Source organism: Chaetodon trifascialis, chromosome 12 (genome assembly GCF_039877785.1).
Source record: "Chaetodon trifascialis isolate fChaTrf1 chromosome 12, fChaTrf1.hap1, whole genome shotgun sequence".
Classification (NCBI taxonomy): Eukaryota; Metazoa; Chordata; class Actinopteri; order Chaetodontiformes; family Chaetodontidae; genus Chaetodon; species Chaetodon trifascialis.
In genome coordinates this window covers 1,807,990-1,831,765 of record NC_092067.1, presented here as the reverse complement: position 1 = coordinate 1,831,765, position 23,776 = coordinate 1,807,990, and the positions used below count along the sequence as shown (strand labels likewise).

Genomic DNA, 23,776 nt, shown 5'->3' with positions numbered 1-23,776 from the left:
TCAGTACAGCTTCAACACCATCACTGAGCAAGATTACTCGATGCTTCTGCCTGTTGTCCAGCAAATGTGTGTGTGCTTGTGATTTTTACACTTCATCCTCCCCCTTCAGTGTGTGTGTGTGTGTGTGTGTTTATCATACATACACACAAACCCACCAAAAAGCCATCTCTTAATGGCAGTCAAATCCCCTGGATGGAGGGATGGATGGAGACGGGTAGACATGGGTGGAGATGGGAGGTTGGCAGGATTACAGAAGTAAAGCAAAGCTTTTAGATCAAACAGCTGAGGCAGAGTGGTAACTTAGAAGTGTGCAGACGCACACACACAATGTTGAAATAGATTAGGGGATCAGCATGCCACAATTTCTGTGATCTAAAGAGAGAGGATGATCAATACAGTAGTGTAATCTTATTTAACCATTACAGTACTGTGCAAGCTGTATAGACCACCATCCAGAGAGCTGAATGTGTTCACTGTAAATGGGTTCACCTGGCGTGAATGTCATTGAAAGCTTATTTGCAAAATGACAGAAATTATACAACAGGGTTTTAATGGGTGTCACTGGTTATAAAACTGACTCAGCACATAAGAGACCATGTAACCTTTCAAGGGTAACATGATAAACCTCCTAAAATTGGGGTAAACATGGTTTCATGAAGGATGAGATATGTTATTTAGCAACTGTTTTGATTTCTCACTGCCTAAAAAGCACCCACAGATGGCTTAAATCCATTTGTAGAAGAATAAAATACAAGACAAGTGTCTTTTTTCTGTAATAATTTTACTCTGATTTCAACAGAATGAGTCTGTAGATAAGAGAATACATCCCTTTGAAAGTTCAGCACACGTGTCTTTACATAATCTCTGTACATCTGGTTACCCTGGGAAGAGACGATATAAACATTGTGACAACCCCTGTAGGTTTGGGTCACGTGGGAGATTCAGCTCACGAAGTCTGCAACATTTCAACATTTAAAAGGCCCAAACACCCAACCATTACACCTATATATGATTACTGAACACCTCATTCCAAAACCATGAGAGTGCGCTGCTCAAACAGCTTCTATAGCGTCCTTATGGAGAAGTCTCTCCAAATAAAATGTTTCAAATCTTGAAGGATTTTGCTCTTGTCCAGACACAAGAGTTTAGGCCTTTTTTACTACAGCCTTTTGTCTTGTCAAACAGGTGTGACAAATAATATGAATAATGGCTTAGTTATAGTGAAGTGTCCAACTTCAGAAACAAGGCCTGTGATGAAGTGCCTGATGAAGTTAAAATAATAATTTCTGGCTGCAATGTGCAAAGGTATTTTTGGAGAAAAAAGGGTACAGAATTTGGTGAAAAAAACAAACAAAAAAAAACACCTAATGCAACTGTCAAGCAGGAGGTGGATCATGCTTTGCACTTGCGTTGCAGCCATTTCACTGGTAGAGGGAAGAATGGATTCATTTAAACACCAGCAAACTCTAGAAGCAAACATCACACTATCAAAAAGCTGAAGATGAAAATAGAATGTCATCTTCAACAGCACAGTGATCCTAAACACACCTCAAAATCCACAACGGATTAACTCAAGAGGTGCAAGCAGAAGGTGTTGATATGGCCCTCAGTCCTCAGACCTAAACATTATCAAAAGTCCAAGGATATACCTCAAAAGAGTAGTGCATGCAAAATGGCTCAAGAATCTCACAGATCTAGAGGCCTTTTGCAAGGGAGAATGGTCAAAATCCCCCTAACAAGAACTTGAAGACGTAGCTGCCAAAAAAATGTTACAAGCTATGATACTAGGCAAAGGGGGGTGAACTGACCATGCCCAAACTTTTGCTTTGAGCCCCTTTTATTTTCAAACTAATTGATGAAAATAAAAGAAGGAATCTTACTTCAAATATTTAAGAAATGCATAATCTTGACCTTCGTGTTGTTTGGAAATAATGTCACCTTTTACTGGGTTAGCTAGGCACAGTAAGAGAAATTTCAAACAAGGATACCCAAACTTTTGCATGCCTCTGTATAACAAAAATAATTACACATCTCTCTGGGCTCCTGTTTGTGAAAAACACTGAATGGAAGATGTCATTTCTATCACAGTTCACACTTACCAAATCAGAGTTTTAACAGGTTTGTGAAAATAAGACAACTGACACAGTTAAATTTGCAAATGAAATCTCTCTATTTTTCAACAGAATGAAGCCCATCCAATCTATACCAAACTAAGTTTTGCCACCCATCAGCCACAAGGCATCAGGCTGCTTGCTACAGGTCTTCTCTGTACAACTACATTAAACAGGCTTTCATAAAACATGCTTAACTTTTCCAGATACTTTTGCATTCAAACATTTTATTTTGGTAAAATCATACAATTGCACAGCTGAGTACTTCCCATGCAGTGCAGTAGCCTATAAGCTAATACAGAAAGCAAAGTCTACATCTAAAGAGCTCTAGGGTTCTCTAGAGAATGTGGAACAAGTCTCAGGTTCTGCCTGTAACAACTTGCACAGGGCCTTCTGTTCAACCCATACAACTTCAACAGCTGCCTTGGAAATCAATGCTGTGGACTTGATACACATTCAAGGAGAACTCAAGGAGGTGTCATATGCAAATACAACAATGACAATAAACCACATGTTTGTGTCTTTAAGGATTGCCATGTGCCAGACATTGACTGGAGAAAAATAATTATCAGGTCAAATTAAGAGTAAAGAATAATGCACACACAATTGGAGAATCTGAACACTTCTGCACTGATATGCTTAGGAAATTTATTTGCTCTTTTGACAGCTATATTCCAAACCTTGGCGTGTTTGTTGAATTTCATATCAAATTTTGTTGACCAATTATAATCTCATAGAGATGATTGGCCCTGAGGAGGCCCTGAAACAGCTGTGGATATTATTTACTGAGTCCAATGTATCTTAAACATTAAAAAGCTCACACTACCCCGAAATATATTAAATTTCACGCATACAGGTGACATTCAACATTCAAGTGCCAGTGTTTTTTGTACTGTCTTTTGGTCAAGTTTCTGAAACTTTCAAAGAATCACTTTGAGGCTTACAAAAATAAATATTTGTCAAAAATGCTTAATAAATTACACAAAACTAGCAGCAAAAGTAGAATCTAGAAATCTGTGCAAATGGCTAAATTCCCCCGACTGCTAAATCCCCTGGTCCCAAATAAATCCTGTTGAATCGTTGAGAACCCTTCCCCTTGTAAACAAGCTGCGTTTTTCACAATCTCCTCACACACAATATTTGGAAGCTTAAGGACACATATCCAAGACATCTACATAAAACTCTAGATGTGCAATAAAAGAAGTTCTGTAAAACTTAATGGGCACGACGGACAAGGGCCTACACACCGAAATCAAGTAGCACCAGTCAATCTCAAGTTCTCAACACTGTCAGTGCATCTGCTTTTAGTTCAATTTCCTTTAAAAAAAAAAAAAAAAAAAAAAAGTTTCAAGGCACAACACACCCGATGAGAAAATTGGGGGGGTGAAACGCCCTATCTCCTCTCAATGGCTGCTCCTCTGCGAAAAGCCTGCTCTGGCTTTATGTAGCCACAGATAAACTCCAAGAGGACCTGACAGTACTTTAATGTTCCATAAGGAAGTGGATAGTCCCCGATCTTTGGCCACCTCCAGTTACACTGTGCAGCAATGGAAACCAAAGCCACTGACACCAGTGGTGCACTAAAAACCACACCCCACATATGCCCGTTTCCCTAATTCCAGTGGTCGGAGTGCTGCTCTACCCTGCTCCGTTCCTGACTGTTTCAATGATAAATCTCAGTGATCATTCAACTGCCTGTCTTTTAAAGATGAACCATGCCCCCAACGCAGCTTGAAAAGAGAAAACGTTTGTAATTAAGTTAAGCCTGCGACTCAGTTCATGTATCCTTTCTCCTTGACCAAAAAACAAAACACTTGCAAGCGTAGAATACCATCTGGGCCTCATGGTTGCCGGTCAATTCAGTGAACACTAACACCACGCAATGCCCTCCTGATGCTGTGGTCCTTTATGCAGCCATTTTGAACTTCACTTTCAAGATGGCAGGCATTTTTTGTTTTGATACATATTTGTTGAGAAACAATTCAAAAATCAAAAAACTGACCCAAGTTTTTCAATTTTGCACACACCTGCACCAAAAATGTCTCAAGTAAAAATAAACAAAAAACACCGCCCACTTAATGTAGCTAGCACTAAGTAACATGCTAGCTGCTGTAACACTGTCAAGTCAATTGAAAAATGTGGAGTAACAAGTTCCAGCAGTGATTATTCTTGTTTAAACCTCAGCAATTATTGGCACTGAGCTTAATGACTTCTGTGTTTCTTAAGATTTCATTAGGAATGGCTATTTCAAAGACTATCGTATCCATAAAAAGGAGCCTGTCCAGGATAGAGTGAGCAAAAGAAAGAAACAAATGTAAATTTGTCCCAAAGAATTAAAATACGGTTGCTTCCCAGAGTGGCCCAGTTTGTGTTAAGACATAATAATGGCTCCATTTGCTGTTTGAGTATACAAAAGGCTTCACAATGTTCCTGCAATAAATTTGAAGTTCAAATGGAATCATGACTCAAAGCCACAATACCCCAGTGTTTGCCAAGGTTTGATTAAGTCCAAGCTTATTTTACCATTCTAATATTTTTCACCGAACAAAATAATAGTAAAATCAAATTGAGAGCTCTTGGCCATGTTCATCTGGTGAAATGAATAACAGATTTCCTGTTTAAATTCCGAAGGCACAGTACATTAACATACAAATGATCCTCAGGTTATTCAATTGGGTTTTTTCCACAAAAAGAACAAAAATACTTCTAAAAATGAAAGTCCGAAGTTCCTATCGGACAATGCATGTCAGCATCCATGCTCGCTCTGAGGTGTGCGAATCTCTGTGGTCTCCGGTGCATTGCACGTGCTGGTGACTTTCCTTTGCGCCGTGCTACACTTCCTTTTGGAGAGAAGCAAATGGCAGAGAACCAGGGTTGGTAATGTACTGTGTGTCAGTGAAGCTACACAGGGAGGGTTGTTATGGTCTGGCTTAAGTTAACATGTGGTTTCCATTGGGTTGGGTTGATATGGCAACCTATTCCTAGGGTGACTAGTTGCCCCACCAATCCACACCAGCAGAGTGGCTGTAATTTCCTCCGTAGCCATCATTGCTGTAGAAATTGCCACCAAAGCTGCCTGCAAAAGCAACAAAAAATTAATTTAAATCAACTTCATATCGACTGCTCTGATTTCCCATTTAGGGTAAACTTGAGTATAATTGTATGCACTAAGGAGCTCTCAACTTGTGAGTTATGACTTTTATACAGTGCTTTTCGTGTGCCCAAAAGCACAAACTTATTATAAATTGTGCACCAAGGTTCTACATGGAAGCCTTAATGCTTTTAAATTAACATCAACCACAGATAAAAGGCTGTTTCCTTACCTCCACCAAAGCCACGGTTTCCTCCATGGCCTCCCGTGTTACGCCCTCCACGGTTGCTACTGAAGTTTCCAGAGCCACCAGATGTCTGACGGTAGTCTCTAGCTCCAAAGCCACCAGAGAACCTAGACAAGAATATTCACTTGTTAAGACAACAGGGTACAGATTTTTGGATGGCACAACAAATTAAAGATCTGTAGTGCTTGAAGCCTTGTGCCCTCCACTCCACTGTGTGTGGCATAGATGGATGAAAAAAACATTCTAATATCTATTGTTGTGCATTACATCCATAAGAGGGAAAACTAATAAGATAAAGACATACAACTTGTATATTATTTCAACATAAACATGTCTTTAAAAAAATGTACATAACTACAAATTAAATAAAATAATGTCCTGTACCATGTTGCCAGATTACTCACTTATTTCAGCTTGACACACATTTCATTTTCTGTTAATGAAACTGTATGCAGAGTTGCCAGTCGGTGCCTGCAGGAATTCTGGTCACATTATCTGATTATGTTTTTTGTATCAAAGTGACTGATGGAGACAACGAAGTTTGACGTTTTTTTCTGTATTGAATAAGAGCAGCCACGAAACACACTGCAATTTACTCCCTCCAGATGTTTGTGCGCCGTCAATGTATATCCACTAAAAGTCTATTTGCCACTGAAAGGTTCAGATTGTTTTAAGCGTCTAACATTATGGAAGGGATCCCTACATTGATAACCCTCTTCTTAAAGAGCAAGATCGTTTTGTTTAACCAGAAACAGCTGCTATGCCGCTCTCGCCAAAGCCACCAGACTCCATTGACAGAAAGAAAAAATGTTATTTTTGTAAGACACTTCATTCAAACTCAACTATAACAAAATAAAACTCACCAAAACCTTCTTGATTCCCTTATCCACTGTTCCCTCCCCCCACATATTCAAATATAAATTTTGACAATTGCATGTATGGATATTTTTTTTTACAATTTGATTATAAATAAATGTAATCTATATACACTGTATATATGTGTGTGTGTGTATATAGACACACACACACACACACACACACACACACACACACACACACACACACACACACACACACACACACACTTACCTCTTAGAGCGTCCACGATTGCTGCTCTTGTGCTGGTGCTCATAAGCCAGGCTCTCAAGCCAGGAGGGAACCTCTTGCTTGGCCTCCACCAAAATGTCCAGCAAATCTTTGGTTATGTTGCTGTTTTTGTCGTTAAAGAACGACGTGGCCAGACCTGTACAAAACAGAACACAAGTAAGATTATAGATTACACAAGTAAGTCATGAAAATATGAATAAACAGCAGGCATAAAAATATTTGGTTTAAGAAAAAGAAATCATACCAAGGTTGCCCACACGTCCCGTACGGCCAATACGGTGGACGTATTCTTCAATATCACTGGGCAAATCAAAGTTAATAACATGCTTCACATTGCTGATGTCAAGGCCCCTAGCAGCCACCTGGAAAAATGAAACATTGGAAGAAAACATATGTAAATGTCAGGGTCATATGAAGAACACCAGACAACCTGTAGTTTAGCGTTTCAATTTGTCCACTGGCCAAATTAATTATGGTACTTCAGTTAATTCGCAACAGCTAATTATTCATCAGTTCAATCTAAGCCATAATTTCTTTCATGATCCAATTGGCCCAGTTGGTTTCCTCAGGAGTTTGTCAAAATGTGAATCAAATGCTGAAATTAAAAAAGGTTGCATTTGCCAACCTGGAACAACATCAAAAATTGATCTGGCTCACTCTTAGTTATGACGCTGTAAGTTTGCAATTAAGGGGCACCAGGTAAACGTTAATTTAACATACTGAAGGCTTACATCTTCACATAAGCCTCAAGGGAAACATACTTGTATAATTTGTTGTATTTTACATTATTTTTACATTAAAAGTAGGTTACCTCAAAGATATTACTGGATTATCAGAAATTGCAACATTGTCAAGATTGGTTTTTAGTAAAATGCAAGCAAAAGAGCCAATATCACCATTAAACTCTGTTGAAAGATGTGATGCAACTTCTCAGTTTGAAAAAAATAAATAAATAAATTCTTACTGGGAGAATGGGAGCAAGTTTTACACAACACAGCACTTTTTAAATTCTTAAAATTCTTTAAATCAGACTGGGTACAGGCATATAATATTACCCACAATTTTTGATGTGTTTACCTTTTCGCTCTAAACCTTTATTTGTTGCCAAAACCCCAACAAACGAGAGAGTTAAACTAGGGATCGACCAATTATCGGCCTGGCCGATAATATCAGCCGATATTCTGCATTTTTTCCATAATTGGCATCGGCCTTTTTTTTCCCCACAAATGACTGATAAAACTAATGAATGTATTTAAAGACGTGCTCCTTTGGCTCTGATGCAGCAGTCTCTCTCCACCAGGGTCAGTCAAAGTTGCAATAAAAACTAAAATACTTAAAAATACCACAACCTTGTGATACATGCAAGCCTAGAATTGACACTTAACCAACCCACTTGTCTAATCACATCAATCATATGACAAGATAATAGTGTCACACACCCAAAAAAAAAAAGATGTAACCAAGTGAACATGACCTGAAGCTCCTTGTTAAATAAAAAAATAAAAATAAATAAATAAATAAGAAAGAAGACATAACAACATACCGGTAGGTAGACTATAACAAGTATAAGGAAGGAAAACCTGCTGAAGTCCACTGTTTGGCTCTGGAGATGAAACTGTTCCCAACTTCAACAAGGTCTATTTCATGATGGCCCACCGCTACATTATTACCGCAACCGCTTTATAGCTGGAGCCAGACACACAATAATATAGGCCCTTTCGGTTACCATTACTTTGAGGGAACAATAATTTCCTAACGTATCTCAGCCCGTGGGGTGGCTCCTGGTTTATCAATAAACAACAAATTTAACAGTACTACATGCTAAGGTGTCCTTGTTTGTTTACAATCGCCTCTCCCTCAGCACTCACTACACTGCGGTGCAGCAACTTCCTACTGGTGTTAAATGATGGTCTTTTTGTCTGTCACTCGTAAAGTCCAGGGATACGAGTCAGGCAGAGAGCACACGTCGAGGAGATTATTCTCAGTGTGTTTTACTTTCAATCAATAAATTTACTGTTGCGTCTACAACTCACGTGTGTAATGAAGAAAATTTCTCTGTGCACCACCCTCTTCTGTACCATGCGAGCGAGTCTTCAGCGAAGTCTCTGCACTTTATGAGAGGAAGAGAAGCCGTCTAACAAGAGAGTACCCTGAGCAGCTCTGCTTTCTGCACCACAATCTGGTACGACTGAACTGGGAGTACTAACTCAGACCCAAATGTCAGAACAGTTCAGTTTATTTTGTTGAGGTTTCAAAAATTCAGGGAGTTTATTTATTTATTTATTTATTAGAGTGAGTTTTAAGAAATGCTGCTAGAAGACCCCTGCACTTTTGGTTTTAAAAATAATTAAACTTAAAGGCATTTCAATTAAGATTTTGTGTTTGTGTTATTTTACAAAAAGTTAAGTTTTTTTTTTCCAGTGTACACAAAACAAACAAACAGTATAATGTATTCATTCTAATCCCAGGTGTGTTACTCTAAATTTTGACACCAAAAATTTCATTTTTGCTGCAAATGAATATTGGTTCTAAATATCGGCTATTGGTTTCGCTTGATTATGAATAATCGGTATCAGCCCTGTAAAATCCATATCGGTCGATCTCTAGTTTAAACGCGTGAAAGTGGAACGGGGACAAAAATGAGAAGGGTAGAGTAGGGGTATAGATTACTTACAGCTGTGGCCACCAAGATGGGGCAGCGTCCAGACCGAAACTGATGCAGAGCTTCCTCTCGGTCTCTCTGGGATCGATCACCATGGATGCTGGTGCAGGCATAACCCTCATGGTAAAGGAAGTCTTCCAAAGCATCTGCTCCTTTCTTGGTTTCAACAAACACCAGAGTCAACGAGTCTTTGCCTGTGTAGACAGAAATAATGAGGATGGGACAGCAGAATAAGGAGCGAAGAGGAAAAAGACAATATATCATTGATAACAGGGAACGTGCTATGGGTGGACTTTCACACTTGACCACACATATACTTGTCTTTTAAAAAAATAAATACATAAGTAAAAAAAATGTTCTTTTTAAATCTGTCCACATTACCTTGGTTTTACAAAAATCTCTACAGTGAGACAAAAATGATTCCTAACATTCCAAAAGGCATGCATGGCGATGAATGTCATGGCGATCAAGTTTACATCAACATCAAATACCTGAGAACATTCTGCGTATGCACACTGAACTTATTTTCCTTTGGCAGAAATAACTTAAAATCAAATTTGTAGTTCTTTAACATCTTTCTGGTGCACACAACCTAGCAGTGCTAACCCAAACTAACAAACCAGTAGTTGTTACAGACACATGTTCATTACACAAAGCAACAATGGGCATGCTCAAATTGGGGTGATGACATTGTCATGTCCCAAATGCTCCATTTTACATGTAAACACAGATACACAGAAACCAAGTGTCAAAAAAATCTGTACTATACAAGGCTTTAAAAATCTGTTGAAATGACCTAAAATGCTACTTTTGTGTAAACAGGAAGTCCAACAGAGGAAAATGTTTACGCATACGTGTGGTCAAGGCCTTAAACTAAAAGATGGGATCGGGAACTTAAAATGGTCATTACTGAAAAGGTCAGCAGTTGCAAGATCATGAGATAAAAGAAGAAAATCAAAAACCAAAATGACAACTTGGACATGGAGACAGGGTTTGCATTAAAAGCTTTACATTTACTGACAACCATAGCTTCTGTTTTTCTGCACACCATACTGAAGATGATAACTGAATAACATAATTATATTTAAACAAGGGATGTCAATTTTTTGCCTCCAATTTGAATTGTTTTAAATTGGGTATGTGCTGCATATGGAGTCTCATCCAATACTTCTATGTATAGTTAAATGTTGATTCAATAGCAATCTGATACATTTAAATAACAGCTGTGGACACATTTTTCATGTATCATCAGATCCAAATACAGAAGGTTCTTGTTTTCAAAACTTTCAAATGTATCAGTTTCAACAATACCATTTCAGACCAAAATTATGTCTATGCAGGTTTGTAAATCTGCTAAAAAAATTATTGACTGTCTCCTTTCCTATTGCCAGTCAACAAACTTGCCTGTTTTTTTTTTTTTCCTGGTGTGTCATGATTGACATCACGAATGCGCCAGAAAATGGGGAACAGTAGAAAGCAGCATGGAGGCCAGTGACAAAATTACAGTGTTTTTTTTCTTATGTAATTTATGAGATGTTGATGAGATGGAAATGGAGTGTAATTAGCTGACAATCCTGTCTGATATCAGGCAATATATGCCAATTCCAGAACATCAATGCATGTCATCATTACACTGGAAAAGGGACAAAAAAGTGTGTCTACCTGGGTGTCATGTTTTCATCACTGCCTATCGGAGCTGGAGCCGATAAATACCCATGATGACCGCAGTCATTTGAGACATTAATGAATGCCAATAGTACCTTTCTTCACTGAGGCAAAGACAGATGTTATTGGGTTTTTGTCCAGTGTGAAAGAAGCTTCATTAAGTTGGGAAAATGTGACTTATGAATTTTTTTTGTGAAGTAATCTTCAACTACAGAAAGTGTCTGATGGCATTATAGAGTGATGCTTCTTTTACCATCTAAACAAACTTTGGCTGCATAGAGAAACCGGCTGCAGAGAGTAAAAGGTGTATTGTTGGCCTGTTATTTGCTGATGCTGGTAATTATCAACAGCTGATATCATCAGCCACCAGTCTGTCATGTCCAAAATGAGAATGCGGCTTTGTGAATATTTAGTACGCTTCAGTACTTTGGTAGTTAGTGAAGAGATGAGAGATTCATAATCAGAGATCAGCAACCTGTATATTTTACAACTTAATTTTCCACATTCACGCAAGCTAATTTTCGCACATAGAGCAAACTGCTTACAGTGTCGAGCCCAGCCGCCATAAAGAAGAGCAGTCTGCTGCAAAACTAGCAGGCTGATGTGGACTGAACTCAGTCAACTTAAGTTGCCAAATTGAGGAGTGGATTTCATTGGCTTTATTCTACTGAATACTGATACATTAAATATGCCCAGCTGTTGCTATTGCTAAATATTAAGTTAGAATCCAGGTATTTGGCATTAATTGCTACCAGAATTAAAAAGATCAAGATAAAAAAAATGGTTGAGGATGGTTGCAATGGTTTTGCCACTCTGGCACAAAGCAGGGTAAACAATGTCTATCAAACATCCATCCTCTATAAAATTACTTAAGGCCAGATCACCCCAATCAGATGAGCAAAATTGTCAAGGTAGTAAAAAAACACTTGGCCCCATGCAGTCACAGCCATGTGACTCGTGAAAGAACTCTTTCTATGACAGCCGGCCAACATGATCATGTTGAGGCTGCTACTTCACTGTTTAAGTAGATAACACTGACTTGACTCCCTTTTCAAGTGGGGAGATTGGACTATTGACCATAACTCTCTCAATTTCACTCAGTCTATATAGTGTAAGGTAAACATTATTGTAGGTCCTCCATGCTCTAATTGGAAATGAAAGAAAACAAAACTTAGGCAGCATGTCAGCTGGGGAGCGGAGGGACAGGATGAGCTGTGGGATGTGATGTTTCTGACTTGTGGGTCAGAGTTAAGTTATGTTCATACTTACCCGGTTTCTCTGGGGCCTCTGTCACATTTTCCTGAACCTCACTGGGAATAACTGAGATAAAACCAAACCAGCCAGTAAATGTAAGGCGGCTCAGTACACAAAAATAACAGCTTAAGTTCATCAAAAGAAGCAAACCCCCTAAACATGCCAAGTGATTTCATTGCTCACTCACCACAGCATGAGATTTTGTTTGGATATTGTATATTTCATTTCAAGGTCTTGCTATAATGAACATTTGTTAGCAGAGATGTAGCAAAGTCAATATTAGCTTGATATGGGGCAGGCTGACAAACACAGGATGATGGGTTAGGGCCCAATGTGACCATCATGGGAAGACAAAACAACACCAACCACAGACAAAAAAAACCCAAAACATTTTCCTCACTGTTTATGCATTTCTCACCTGTGGCATTAAGTAGGTCAAGAAGGAAGGACCTTTTGTCAGTCTCCTCTACCCAGACCACCTTCTGTGTGATGTTTTCTGAGGTGGAACCCACACGCCCCACCGCCAGGAAAATGTAGTCCTCCAGGAAGTCACGAGCGAGGATCTAAACACAACAAAAATCAAATTGATGTATGTGCATATTAATCACATTAAGCAAGATTCTGTGTATTTGATGGCTGTCCAATATACCTGGATCTCCTTGGGGAAGGTGGCACTGAACATCATGGTCTGGCGGATTCCTTTAGGTGGCATTGTATCTTGCTCCACAATGCGTCTGATCTGTGGCTCAAAACCCATGTCCAACATGCGGTCAGCCTCATCCAGGACCAAGTAGCTGTTATTTGGTTACAAAACACAAATACTAGAGTCGGTTCTTTAAAAAAATCCAATTGCAGCATGGATCTCTGTGTTATACTAACTTGCAATAGTCCAGACCGATCTTGCCCCTCTCCATCATATCAACCAGACGTCCAGGTGTGGCCACCAGTAGGTGACAGCCTCTCTCCAAGTCCCTGATCTGCTGGCCAATATCAGCACCGCCATACACCACACAGGGCCGCACACGTGAGCGATAGGCAAACTAGAATGTGGGAAGGAAAGGAAAAATTAAGTTTCAATATGAATATTCAGTGTCCAGGAAAACAATGTTATATATAACAGTGGTGTCAGATAGTCAGCTGTATGCGTGAAGCTTACCTTTCTTGCCTCATCATAGATCTGCAAAGCCAGTTCTCTGGTGGGAGCCAGGACAAGGGAGATTGGGTATTGCTTACGACGGCCATACCTTCCATTCTCCTGAGGATGAAAAAAAAAAAAAATACTGTTTAACAGAACAACTCAGTTGCATGACACAGCCAATTGTGTTATTTTGTTTCACCAGTACCTGCCCACTATTCTTCGCAGCCTGCAGAGCATCTCCTGGCCCATCTGTGTAGATCTGACTCAGCACTGGCAGCAAGAAAGCAGCTGTCTTACCAGAGCCTGAAACGCAGTAGGCATTATCAATACAATCAATTTTTTTTTTTTAAGACTACATAAAACTAAAATATAAAACCATGGATCACTGAATGATGCATTAACCTTTGATTTCCATTTTTAAAAGGAACAACAATATTAATTTCTAATAAGAGAAATTAACCAGAAAAAGACTGTTATCTACTTAAAGCTGTCAGTTGCATATAGAAAAATACTCACCTGTCTGGGCACAAGCCATCAGGTCTCTCTTCGACTTAATGATGGGTATAGCATGCTTCTGGACTGGGGTGGGACGAGTGTAGCGACTCAAATTGATATTCCCCATGATGATCTCCCCCATGTCAACATCATGGAACTACAGAATAATCACACACACCACCGGTATAAGATATAAACTGTTCAATCAAAACCTTTGAACTTCCATTTTAAATGACTCTGTATAGACTGAGAATGACCATTTCAATTGCACCATTTAAAATATGTAAACACTGATGAGTAAAGACTTACACTTTCAATGTGGGGTGGGCAGTTGCTTCCAGTGGCCTCCACAGGAATATCATCATATTTTTCAAAATTTATCCCTGTGTTGCTCCCAGAGAAAAGCTCACTAAAAAACAAGATTTGCAAAAGTTAGGGTTACATGCAGATACAAGATCGCTATGAGTTTTCTTATTTGTGAGCAGAGTCTGTCTTACTGTTCCAGGCGTTCGTTGGGAGCAGTGGGCTTAGACCAATCATCATCTCTCGAGTCTTCCACCCATCGGGTGTTTCCTCCACCAGCAAAGCCACCACGCTCATATCTGCACACATGCACATGGAGTATTTAAGAGAGGAACTAAAACAAACCTTTTAATTTCGTGCTCATCAGTCTTTAAGATTTTTTTTCCATGATGTCCAAAATAGTTGTAGGAAAAACAGAGAGAAAAGATACTTAAATCTCAAAAAGATAAACTAACTTGTGTCCCAGAATAGAATTTTTTTTTTCTTTTGAGATTTTCAAGTTTATTGCAAGGTGACTGACTCCAGATTCTGTGAAAAAAAAGATCTTGAAGGATAGCCCATCACAATACCCTAAACCAGGTTGCACTGTGATATTGTCTTAAATTTGGTCACCAGTAAGTTTGGGCGATTGTTTCTATTTTCATATCTTCAGACCATGGTTACTGGAGATTGCCAGGGGTCGGCAGGAGGGGGTAAGGGGGAATTATGTGGCAGCACACCAGTGAAATGCCCACTTGGACACCTTGGGGTCCAGAAATGAGTAGATGTGCACAAGCCCATCTATCTTGGACTGCTTGGTATGGTAACGCCACTTGGACAAACCACATACAGAACCCTCACTATAAAATCTGAGCACAGATGCAAAAGCATAGATAACTGACCCTTAAAGAAATACAAGTTAAGAGGTCAGCTGTGGGTTTTGTAGATAAGGAGCAATGTAACATTTCTCAACCAGTTTCAATGAGTTGTTTCTGTATTCAAGAGTTTGTGATCTATGTGGAGTAGAATAAAAAGCTTTGCCACCAGAGATGAGAACAAGATTTTGTGATATTACTGCACAATATACACGACTGTATTTATTACATGTATATGCTGCTGATGCTACTACTGGACTATTTACTAATGTTCTCTTTACAAGTATCCACTATCATTTTAAACTACATGTACTTGCGGTCTTGAAAGAAAACTTGTACTAAATGATTTTACCGATTTTACCAAGATGCCAAAGGTGAGCCTAAAGATATTAGTGCAAGCTATGTAAATCTGTGCCTGCATATGCCTTTTTACATTCTCTTGAATATCACAATCCAAATTATATCCATATGTTAACCACTCTTACAGATTGCAGAGCAAAGTTTAGGATTTTTATAACATCTTAGCTCTGACAGTAAGTTAGTTAAAATCAGCTTAATATTGGCAGAGGAATAAATAATTGTCACTCATCCCTTCAACCATCCAATATATGATCCGACTGCCAAGCTGCACAAGCCTAGCCACCAAGTCTGCTAATAACATTTTAATGCAAGCTAGAAGAGCAAACCAACATACTGGTTAGGTTTATCATCTCTTATCTGTTCTAAGCATAAATAACACAAAGGAAATGCGCTTTGTCATAGAATATAAGTTATGAAACATACACACTCATTCAGTCTGCTCAAAATTATACTGTTTGCTTTTTGAAAAATGTTAATTACAAAGCATTAAGACATCCAATTAAAAAAATTTACAGGCTCAGAGCAGTGTTTTATTACATGTAACATTTTACACACCTTCCCCTTGAGCCCGCCCCACGGTCACTGAAATAGGCAGTCTTGGATCTATCAGAACGGCCCCCAAAGCTGTTGTAAGCAGCATCCCTTGGAGGTCCTCCCCAGCTGGCATCTTTGTTGTCATAACTGCCAAACCCTGCAATGAACAGATGAACAGCCACTCAGTGATGAACTGAGCTGTCAGATGACACCACTTTCTCACCAAAAGCAAACAAAATGCCACTAGTTCTTTCAAATGATCACATTATTTCATCTCAAATTAAGTGCACAGCTAATGTTGTTCACTGTGACTCCTGATTTATTGCAAATCTATCATTAATATGGAGAGTACATATGGGGTAAGGTTACTGTCAAAAGTTTCGTGCGTGCACACATAAAAATCGTGCACGTATTAAAAATGTGTGCGTGTTAGTCTGTAGTTGTGCATAAATAAAAAAATTGTAAACTCTTGTTGAAGTCAAATCATGCATAGATTATGCAGTGTATAAATTATCTGTGAGAATGCAACTCGTAAAGTTACAACTTTCCAAAATGACAAATACGGATTGCAGTTTACGGACATACGCTTCCTTCAGAACGAATACGAATCTGACAAGCGTGAAGTAACTGTCAAAACTACGTCACGAGGTTACAGGCATTATGTATCGAGTGGAAGATAACATCGATTCTACAAACTGCGCATGCGTGAAAGATGGCGGCGAGGGATTTGGAGCAAAGTCAAGTACGTAATTTCAAATTGTTTTAATATAATTTTCTTACTACATTGGTCTCGGGAACTGACTCAAAGTGTACATCTGTCTTATATTGGTGAGGGTAACAACCCAGACGACGTGTTTTAGACCAGCTGGGTCATGGTTAACCTAGTTTAGCAGTGTTTCCGCGATGTACACTTTGAGTCAGTTCCCGAGACCAATGTAGTAAGAAAATGATATTAAAACAATTTGAAATTACGTACTTGGCCATTTCTCAATATGCGTTCTTTTCTGTACTTGTGTTCTTGTGTACTTGAGAAACGTCATCACTCTGAGTCCAAGTACTGTTCCAATTCAAAAGTCCGCATCTCGAAGTACACTCAAATACCCGGATGTGTTCTTGCCCCTCCCATTTTATCGAGGATGCTGGAGGAGAGGACTCACAACTATAAGTTACAAGTTTCGAAATATTGCTGTTTTAGTAGTACGGAATGTGGTTTTAAGATTATTTTATGTGAGAAAGTGGATGTTAAAACTTGCACAGTTTGTAGAATTGATGTTATCTTCCACTCAATACATAATGCCTGTGACCTCGTGACGACAGTTACTTCACGCTTGTCAGATTCGTATTCATTATGAAGGAAGCGTACGTCCATAACCTGCAATCCGTATTTGTCATTTTGGAAAGTTGTAACTTTACGAGTTGCATTCTCACAGATAATTTATACACTGCATAATCTATGCATGATTTGACTTAAACAAGAGTTTACAAATTTTTTATTTATGCACAACTACAGACTAACACGCACACATTTTTAATACGTGCACGATTTTTATGTGTCCACGCACGAAACTTTTGACAGTAACCTTACCCCATAAGTACAAGCATTCTGATATAACAGCAGTATAAAACCAAGGTGGGGGAGGGTCAAAATTACATCCAATACTACACTATCACTCTACAACTGCAGCCATAGCTAGATATGTTAAGGCACGACAGCATTTCCCCACCTGCATTTTGCAAAGGTTGATTAAACGAGCCTCCACCCCTGTTACCACGGTAGGCGCCACGCCCACCTCTATCAGTGCGAGGGGGTCCTCGCCCTCCAAAGCCCCCATTTGTGCGGTTGTCATGATAACCATTCACAAATCCATTGCTGCGTCCACTATCCCATCCAGGTGAATCTTCATGGAGGACAAAAAAAAAGAAGAAAACAGAATAAGAAGGTTGTGAGGAAGCACAGAAGTACATAATGTTGCACACGTTACTCATTTGTCTCATTAAGCAAGTACACATTTGGTTGCACTCATAGTCCTCACTAGACATGAGTGTCTCTTCAAGTGCTGACCTATTTTTAGCCTTATTATTTGACAGGTGGGATGCAAGCAGTTCACAGTAGACTACAACCTGGACTGAAATTTGGCTTGATTGTGAGAAGTTAATTGTGTCCAATATAAAAACATAGGCAAAAAATCCAAAGCAAGGTCTAAACCTGTACATGAGAATAGATGCAGAAAAATCTAATGTTTTTGGTAAAATAAATGTGATGCGCTGACAACTGACTTTTCTGTACAACAGACCTATTGATCCTGCTCCCTGCCTATGTCAGACATTTACACCAACTACCTGGCAACCTTTGGACAGCTGCTGTGTCATCGTTCCCATTGGTGACCACACTGTTATCAATGCAGACTGAGGATGAGGATGAGGCTGGTGCAGGGACAATCTACAGTTAACGCTGTCATGCTAAGTGGCTGAGGCTATGCCACAACCGCATCATAGGGCAGACCAGCCACACTGATCTGGTCTCGGATTAGTCCTGTTTTGAATGAGAATTTGTTCAGCAAAAAGGAGGTAGCTCTGTGACAAGGATCTTAACTTATACCCGTGGGCCAACAGGTAAACATGGTTGCCCTTCAAGTAAGCACATGGGCCAATGCCTTGCAATGCTTGACATAGGCACACTCCAATCTCTTGTCAACTGGTCTTGTAGACCAGTAGTTGTTTTTTTTTTTTTTGGACACTGATCTCAGCAAGTAAATTCAGAACATCAGGCAAGACAACATATATACTTCCTAAAGAAGCTCAAAAAGTCCCCTGCTGATGGTGACAATATGGATTTTTCAGTTCAGGGGATATCTGAACCGGATGGCATGATTACACGTGTGACCCCGACTAATTACAGCATGTGTTATTTCACACACAAGTTTAGATGTCATCAGGAAGGTGGGTGACGCAACTGCCCATCAAACTAACAGAAGCATTGTGTGTGATGCTGGCGGTCTTGTGTAAGAAAGTAAGAAAGAAAAAACTCTGTGGGTACGCTATAACATTAAAAGCAAATGCAAGAGGCGGTGTGCATTTCGACCCATTCGGTCATTATTTGTACATCTACTAGGCAACATCCAGATAACAATTACGACAGTTACGAGATTCACATTTAGTTATTTTATTGTCACAGTTACTTACTCTACAAGGACCATGCCTTGCTGTGTCGGCCGCATCAAACAGGCTACTTAAATGTTAGATCCGTAATATTCCCGTAATTAGGACCGGGGATAATGTTATGACAACATAGCCAGCTACTCGCCTGGCTGATAAAAGTGCTTAAACAATTTCTCGCCGTTTGTCTTTTTTGACTGGGTCATGGTAGTCCTCTAAGGAAACGTCAAATAGGCAGGGGTACTGCTGCCACAGCTCCGCAAACTTTTCTTCTTTTTCATTGTCCCACCTGACAGATGCAACCTCAGCACTGTTATCTGACTGCACTCTGAGGAGAGCGCCTGATCAGTAAGCGATCAGGAACATATCAAGGGAGATGTCACACTAGGTGTGTCAAGACAAACAATTCTAGTGCTAGTCTTTTTGTCAGGGTGTTGTGGGGCATCCAAGATGCTGCATGACAGGTCATTTAGCACGTCACACCACACGAGTATATGTGCCTGTTTGTTGCTCACAATTGGCCATTGTGCTGGTAATTCATTGGCCACAACAAAATAGCTTCAAAATTGGGCTAGATTTGTGTAGTCTGACCCCGGCATTAGCCTGTTCAGGAATTAACCTCACTAACCATCTTGGTCAGTATTGTGCATGCAGTACAAGCAATTAGCACACACCTAATCGTGGGGCTGACAGTAGGCAGTTGGAAACTTTTACCATAATGCCCAACCCTGCTCCAAACAGCAAATTAACTGCATATTCTAGAGATGCTTGTGCAAGAAAATTAAAGCCGCCTCAACTTCAACAACTACATGATACAAGATTCTTTTGACCTTTTACAACCGACAGCTTTACCTGGGGTATAAAATAGCTAGGACAGTCAGCTCTATTTAAGGGATGACAATTCTGGTGCACTATCATTCAGGCATCTTATGTAAATGTAGTGCAAGCCAACTAAAGAAAACATGGAATCTGTTCTATTCATCGTTTTAGTCACAAATATTAAAGAAGCAGCAAAGGAGAGCAGCCTGATAATCACTACTTTGAAATGACGCCATAGAAACAAACGTTCCTTTCAGACAGAGACTCACTCCCTGAGACATCAGAGAGGTGTGAGTGTATACAGGTTTCTGTTCCATCACCAAGTGCACCAGAAGTTTTCAATGGTTATTTTAACTTCAGAGTGAAGTAACTCATCAACAAAATCACAAGGAGCAGTCAGTTGTTGGGACAAAAACCTGCATGCACTCTGGTTCTCAGCATGTTTCTCAATTATCCCAATTAGTACTTTTCAATAGCATGCCGTATGCAGACACAAAAACCTACAAGGTCTAGAAAGACTCAAAGTAACAGACTTGTGATTAATACTTACTGACTGGCTGAATTAAGTCAATGCAGAAGTGTACTGCCCAGTTTCTTTGCAAGACTAAGTCCCAACTTTGATTTCATGACTGTCACAAGCAGAGGTTAAAAGGTATGTAGTTGGACAATGTAAAAAAGGCTTCACAGCTAATTCTTTAAACCGCTGATATTGTTTTGTTATTAGTCAGTAACACTAGTGATGCAGCGCAGAGTCTTTAAGGCACCATCACCATGCAAATATGCTGTGTTAGGCCCAGATTTCTGCTGCTTTTTTCAAGTGACCATGACAAAGTAAGGGCACAATTATGCCTCAGTGTTCAGCCACATTCACGATGAAACTCTGCAAAAACAAGTAGATGGCATGGCGTGGCATGCAGGTAAAGGTCAAGGTATACCACATCTCTTTTGCCAACGCCCACTGTAGGCATGATTAAAGCAAAGTGGTTGAGAAGCAAGTCTTAGACAACCTGAGCAAAGGTAGGGAAGCAGGCTATAAAAAGACTAACCCACAATTACTGGCTGATACTGTTTGAGTGTTGGGCTTGACTTTAATAGTTGCCAATATTACAGTCATCCCATCCTGAAGTTCAATTATTTCTGTGTCTTGAGAATACTCTGCCTGCCATAGTTGTGGGCACTGTTTACAGAATACTTGGGGAAATTGCAGGTGAAATATGGGCTTGAATATACAGTGGAAATCAATTTAAGAGAGCTATCATACATTTCCATAGATGAAAACTTCAACTTACTATTAAAAAAAGCATCAACCCAAGACACCTGTGCTTACGTCAAATTGTCCTTTACCTCTAACCTTTCTCATTTTGACTGCAAGCATCCCAGCAGAAAGAAGCAAATCAATCAATCATGAGCTCATATTATTATGAACTTTTTCTTTGAAGTGCATAGCTCTAACCTAACCCTCTCCCTCTTCACACTAGTTTTGCTGGTGTGTAAAATGGCCATTTCATGCATCTGAAAATGCAGGTTGCCCTCAGCGAAAGCAGACAGAAGGGACTTACAGAGATTTATTGGTGCCACTGAATAACCGCACTGTCTACCAGCGGAATAAGCATTTCCTGCTGTGGAATAAGAAAACAGTAAAACGAGAAAAACGTCAAGTGTGCAATGACACAGTACCATGAATCCAAGATTTTTAAAACTGTTAACTATTGGTGTTGATTTAAAGCCTTTAAGAGGCTAAAAAAAGTACAGACAAGTTCACCACCTTATCGGGCTACAAAGACATTGTTAAAACATAAAAATGTCAATGCTTACAACACAAACACCGCCCCGCCCCACCCACACACCCTCCCTCCACATTTCTCTTAATCAGTCAACTGCTAGCATTCCTCGGTTCACGTGTGAGACAGGAATAAACTTGGGAAAAGAGCAACTATGTTCTCCCCAATGTCCACATCACAAAGCGTGTTACCAAATCGGTACTAAAAATTTAAAACTGAATTAGACATTTTTAAATTCTGCCCGATTATCTTACTAATGAAAGTTCCAGGCTACAGCCACTTTGCAGTACCACTTGACCCATTTTATCCATGCCAAAATAAGCCATCATCATGTCAAGGTATCACTTGACATAGCTTTCTCTGCTCATTCTGTACACTAGACAACTGAAATTAATGTCCTCAACATTCCTATGGTCTGATGCAGCAAAAATCACTGAGGATCCTCCATCTTTGTCTTGGCTGGTAAAGACCAATTTGTTAAGAACCAAATATTGCATCATGATCTTTTCCCCCAACTTGTGCTTGCCTTTACCGTGCTTACCATACCATGATTGTCTTTACTGGCACTAGAATTCAAATCTGTGTTGATGGGCTGACTGTGACTCAGTGGGTGAGTATTAGTTTGAACTCACCATTTTTAGAGGCATCTTTGTTTCTCAAATGAGGTGGAATGTAGCGCCCTAAGTGGGGGAGAAAAAAAGTCAACCACGATTGACAAAAACTATGGTTTATGGTAGGTTGAATGGAGTTTTCAATATGAAAGTGTAAAATTGCAAAAATTATTAAACAGGCTTCAACTGAAGCTAATATAATCAAAAATTACATTTGCATTGTGATCAATAAATAATCTACTTCATTACTTACTACCAGTTCCTCCGCCTTGTCCGTCAGCAGAGTTCAAGTCTAGGGCAGCAAGCTACAAAATTAACACATAATAATTAATTAATAATAATAAATAATTAAATAAATTTAACTAAAAAATTACTTTGGTTCAAAAACAGGTGAACATCCACCAAGAGCTTGAACCAAACAATACCTACAATACTTAATGAGGGTACAACAACACAATGATCACCGTTGCTTTAACTTGAAAATCTATTTTAAGATCTATCACATTTCTTCACCTTCACTTTTCATGAAATTATTTCAGACGGTTTTGGCATATTCTTAGCAAATTTTACCGGACCATTATTCAGAACACTACCGAAGTCATTTTGCTACTGGCTCGTAGAAACTGGCTGATTTTTGTGGCATGTCACAGCCATCTAGTCTCAGGCAAACGCTGACAAACTAAGACAAAAAAAAGTGAAAGACGCATTACTACCATCAGTGGAAAAGCTAATACAAATATATTTGTTACTATCTGAACAATTAATCAAATTGAGAGCAAAGACTTGTGCCTAAAAACCATTATGGTCGCGAAAGACTACTACCAACATTTTTTCCTGCGCCACGTTTCAGGTTGAGAAGGCCTAATTAGTCGGGCTAACTCAGTCGGATACCGGTGTAAATGATGGCTCAGCTTTCCGTCAAGTGAAATAATATTTCACGAGAGGTGATTTACATGATGTACTTTGTTGGGTTTAAAACTACTGTGAGCTATTTCTCGAGGGAAATGCAGTGTTAGCCAGCCAGAAAGTTTAGTTAGCTGGCAGGACGGGGTGACGAGCTCCGCCATCACAATCTTCCACACGGCGACATCATCACCTCCATTTTACCATCCGCAGCGTTAGCTTAGCTGAAGGCTATCGACGTAGCTGATGTAGCCAACAGTCTGTCGAAACTACATGTGCGTAATGGAAAATCACCAAATTTTTTTAACAAAAGCAAGAAAACAAGTAATCAGATGGATGTACTTACCTGCTGATCTAGACCGTGTGGATTATCAACGACCACATGACTCATAACTAAAGAGAGTAGAGGGGATTATTTATGAAGAGAAAGGATTTTCTTTGTTAGCACGGCCAGCTATGCTGTTACGTTAATTTAACTATCCTTTTCTGCTCAAAATACGATCTTTAACCAGCGGTAACCTATAAACCTAGATAAACGACAACGTTCACTTTAAATAAATAAATCGACGATGTTTATTATAAATATAAATTACGTTCAAGTTTCCAAATGAAATAATTGCTCTGTAGATGTCGAACAGAAACCCCCTCCCGTCAGGATTGATCGTAGTGGAATGAGACGTCGAAT

General features: G+C 39.4%; 1 protein-coding gene across 7 annotated transcripts; it reads right to left on the bottom strand.

Annotated features, from left to right (window-relative positions):
* Positions 1–2,318: 2,318 nt before the first annotated feature.
* On the bottom strand, positions 2,319–23,776 carry ddx3xa (DEAD-box helicase 3 X-linked a). 7 transcript variants are annotated; one of them, XM_070976375.1, is made up of 20 exons: positions 23,438–23,776; positions 22,442–22,493; positions 22,210–22,257; positions 21,356–21,415; positions 17,546–17,719; positions 15,843–15,978; positions 14,268–14,372; positions 14,080–14,179; positions 13,792–13,927; positions 13,481–13,578; positions 13,294–13,392; positions 13,017–13,177; positions 12,787–12,931; positions 12,556–12,700; positions 12,153–12,203; positions 9,231–9,412; positions 6,801–6,918; positions 6,539–6,692; positions 5,435–5,556; positions 2,319–5,187 (listed from the first exon to the last, which is right to left on the bottom strand). In XM_070976375.1, the coding sequence occupies exons 1-20, from the start codon at positions 23,480–23,482 to the stop codon at positions 5,102–5,104; spliced, it is 2,217 nt and encodes a 738-aa protein (XP_070832476.1). In that variant the 5' UTR covers positions 23,483–23,776; the 3' UTR covers positions 2,319–5,101. The 7 variants fall into 7 exon arrangements, with proteins under 7 accessions (XP_070832476.1, XP_070832479.1, XP_070832477.1 ...); XM_070976378.1 differs by having other exon boundaries at positions 17,612–17,719; positions 23,438–23,768; XM_070976376.1 differs by lacking the exon at positions 12,153–12,203 and having other exon boundaries at positions 23,438–23,768.

What these genes read in the sequence shown, in the direction of transcription:
- ddx3xa (XM_070976375.1), bottom strand. Translation starts at nt 23,482, where the DNA reads ATGAGTCATGTGGTCGTTGATAATCCACACGGTCTAGATCAGCAG. An exon ending in CTGCGAAGAATAGTGGGCAG is followed by an intron (nt 13,393 to 13,480) that starts GTACTGGTGAAA and finishes TTTCATCCTCAG; the next exon opens with GAGAATGGAAGGTATGGCCG. An exon ending in TGACCTACTTAATGCCACAG is followed by an intron (nt 12,204 to 12,555) that starts GTGAGAAATGCA and finishes GTTTTATCTCAG; the next exon opens with TTATTCCCAGTGAGGTTCAG.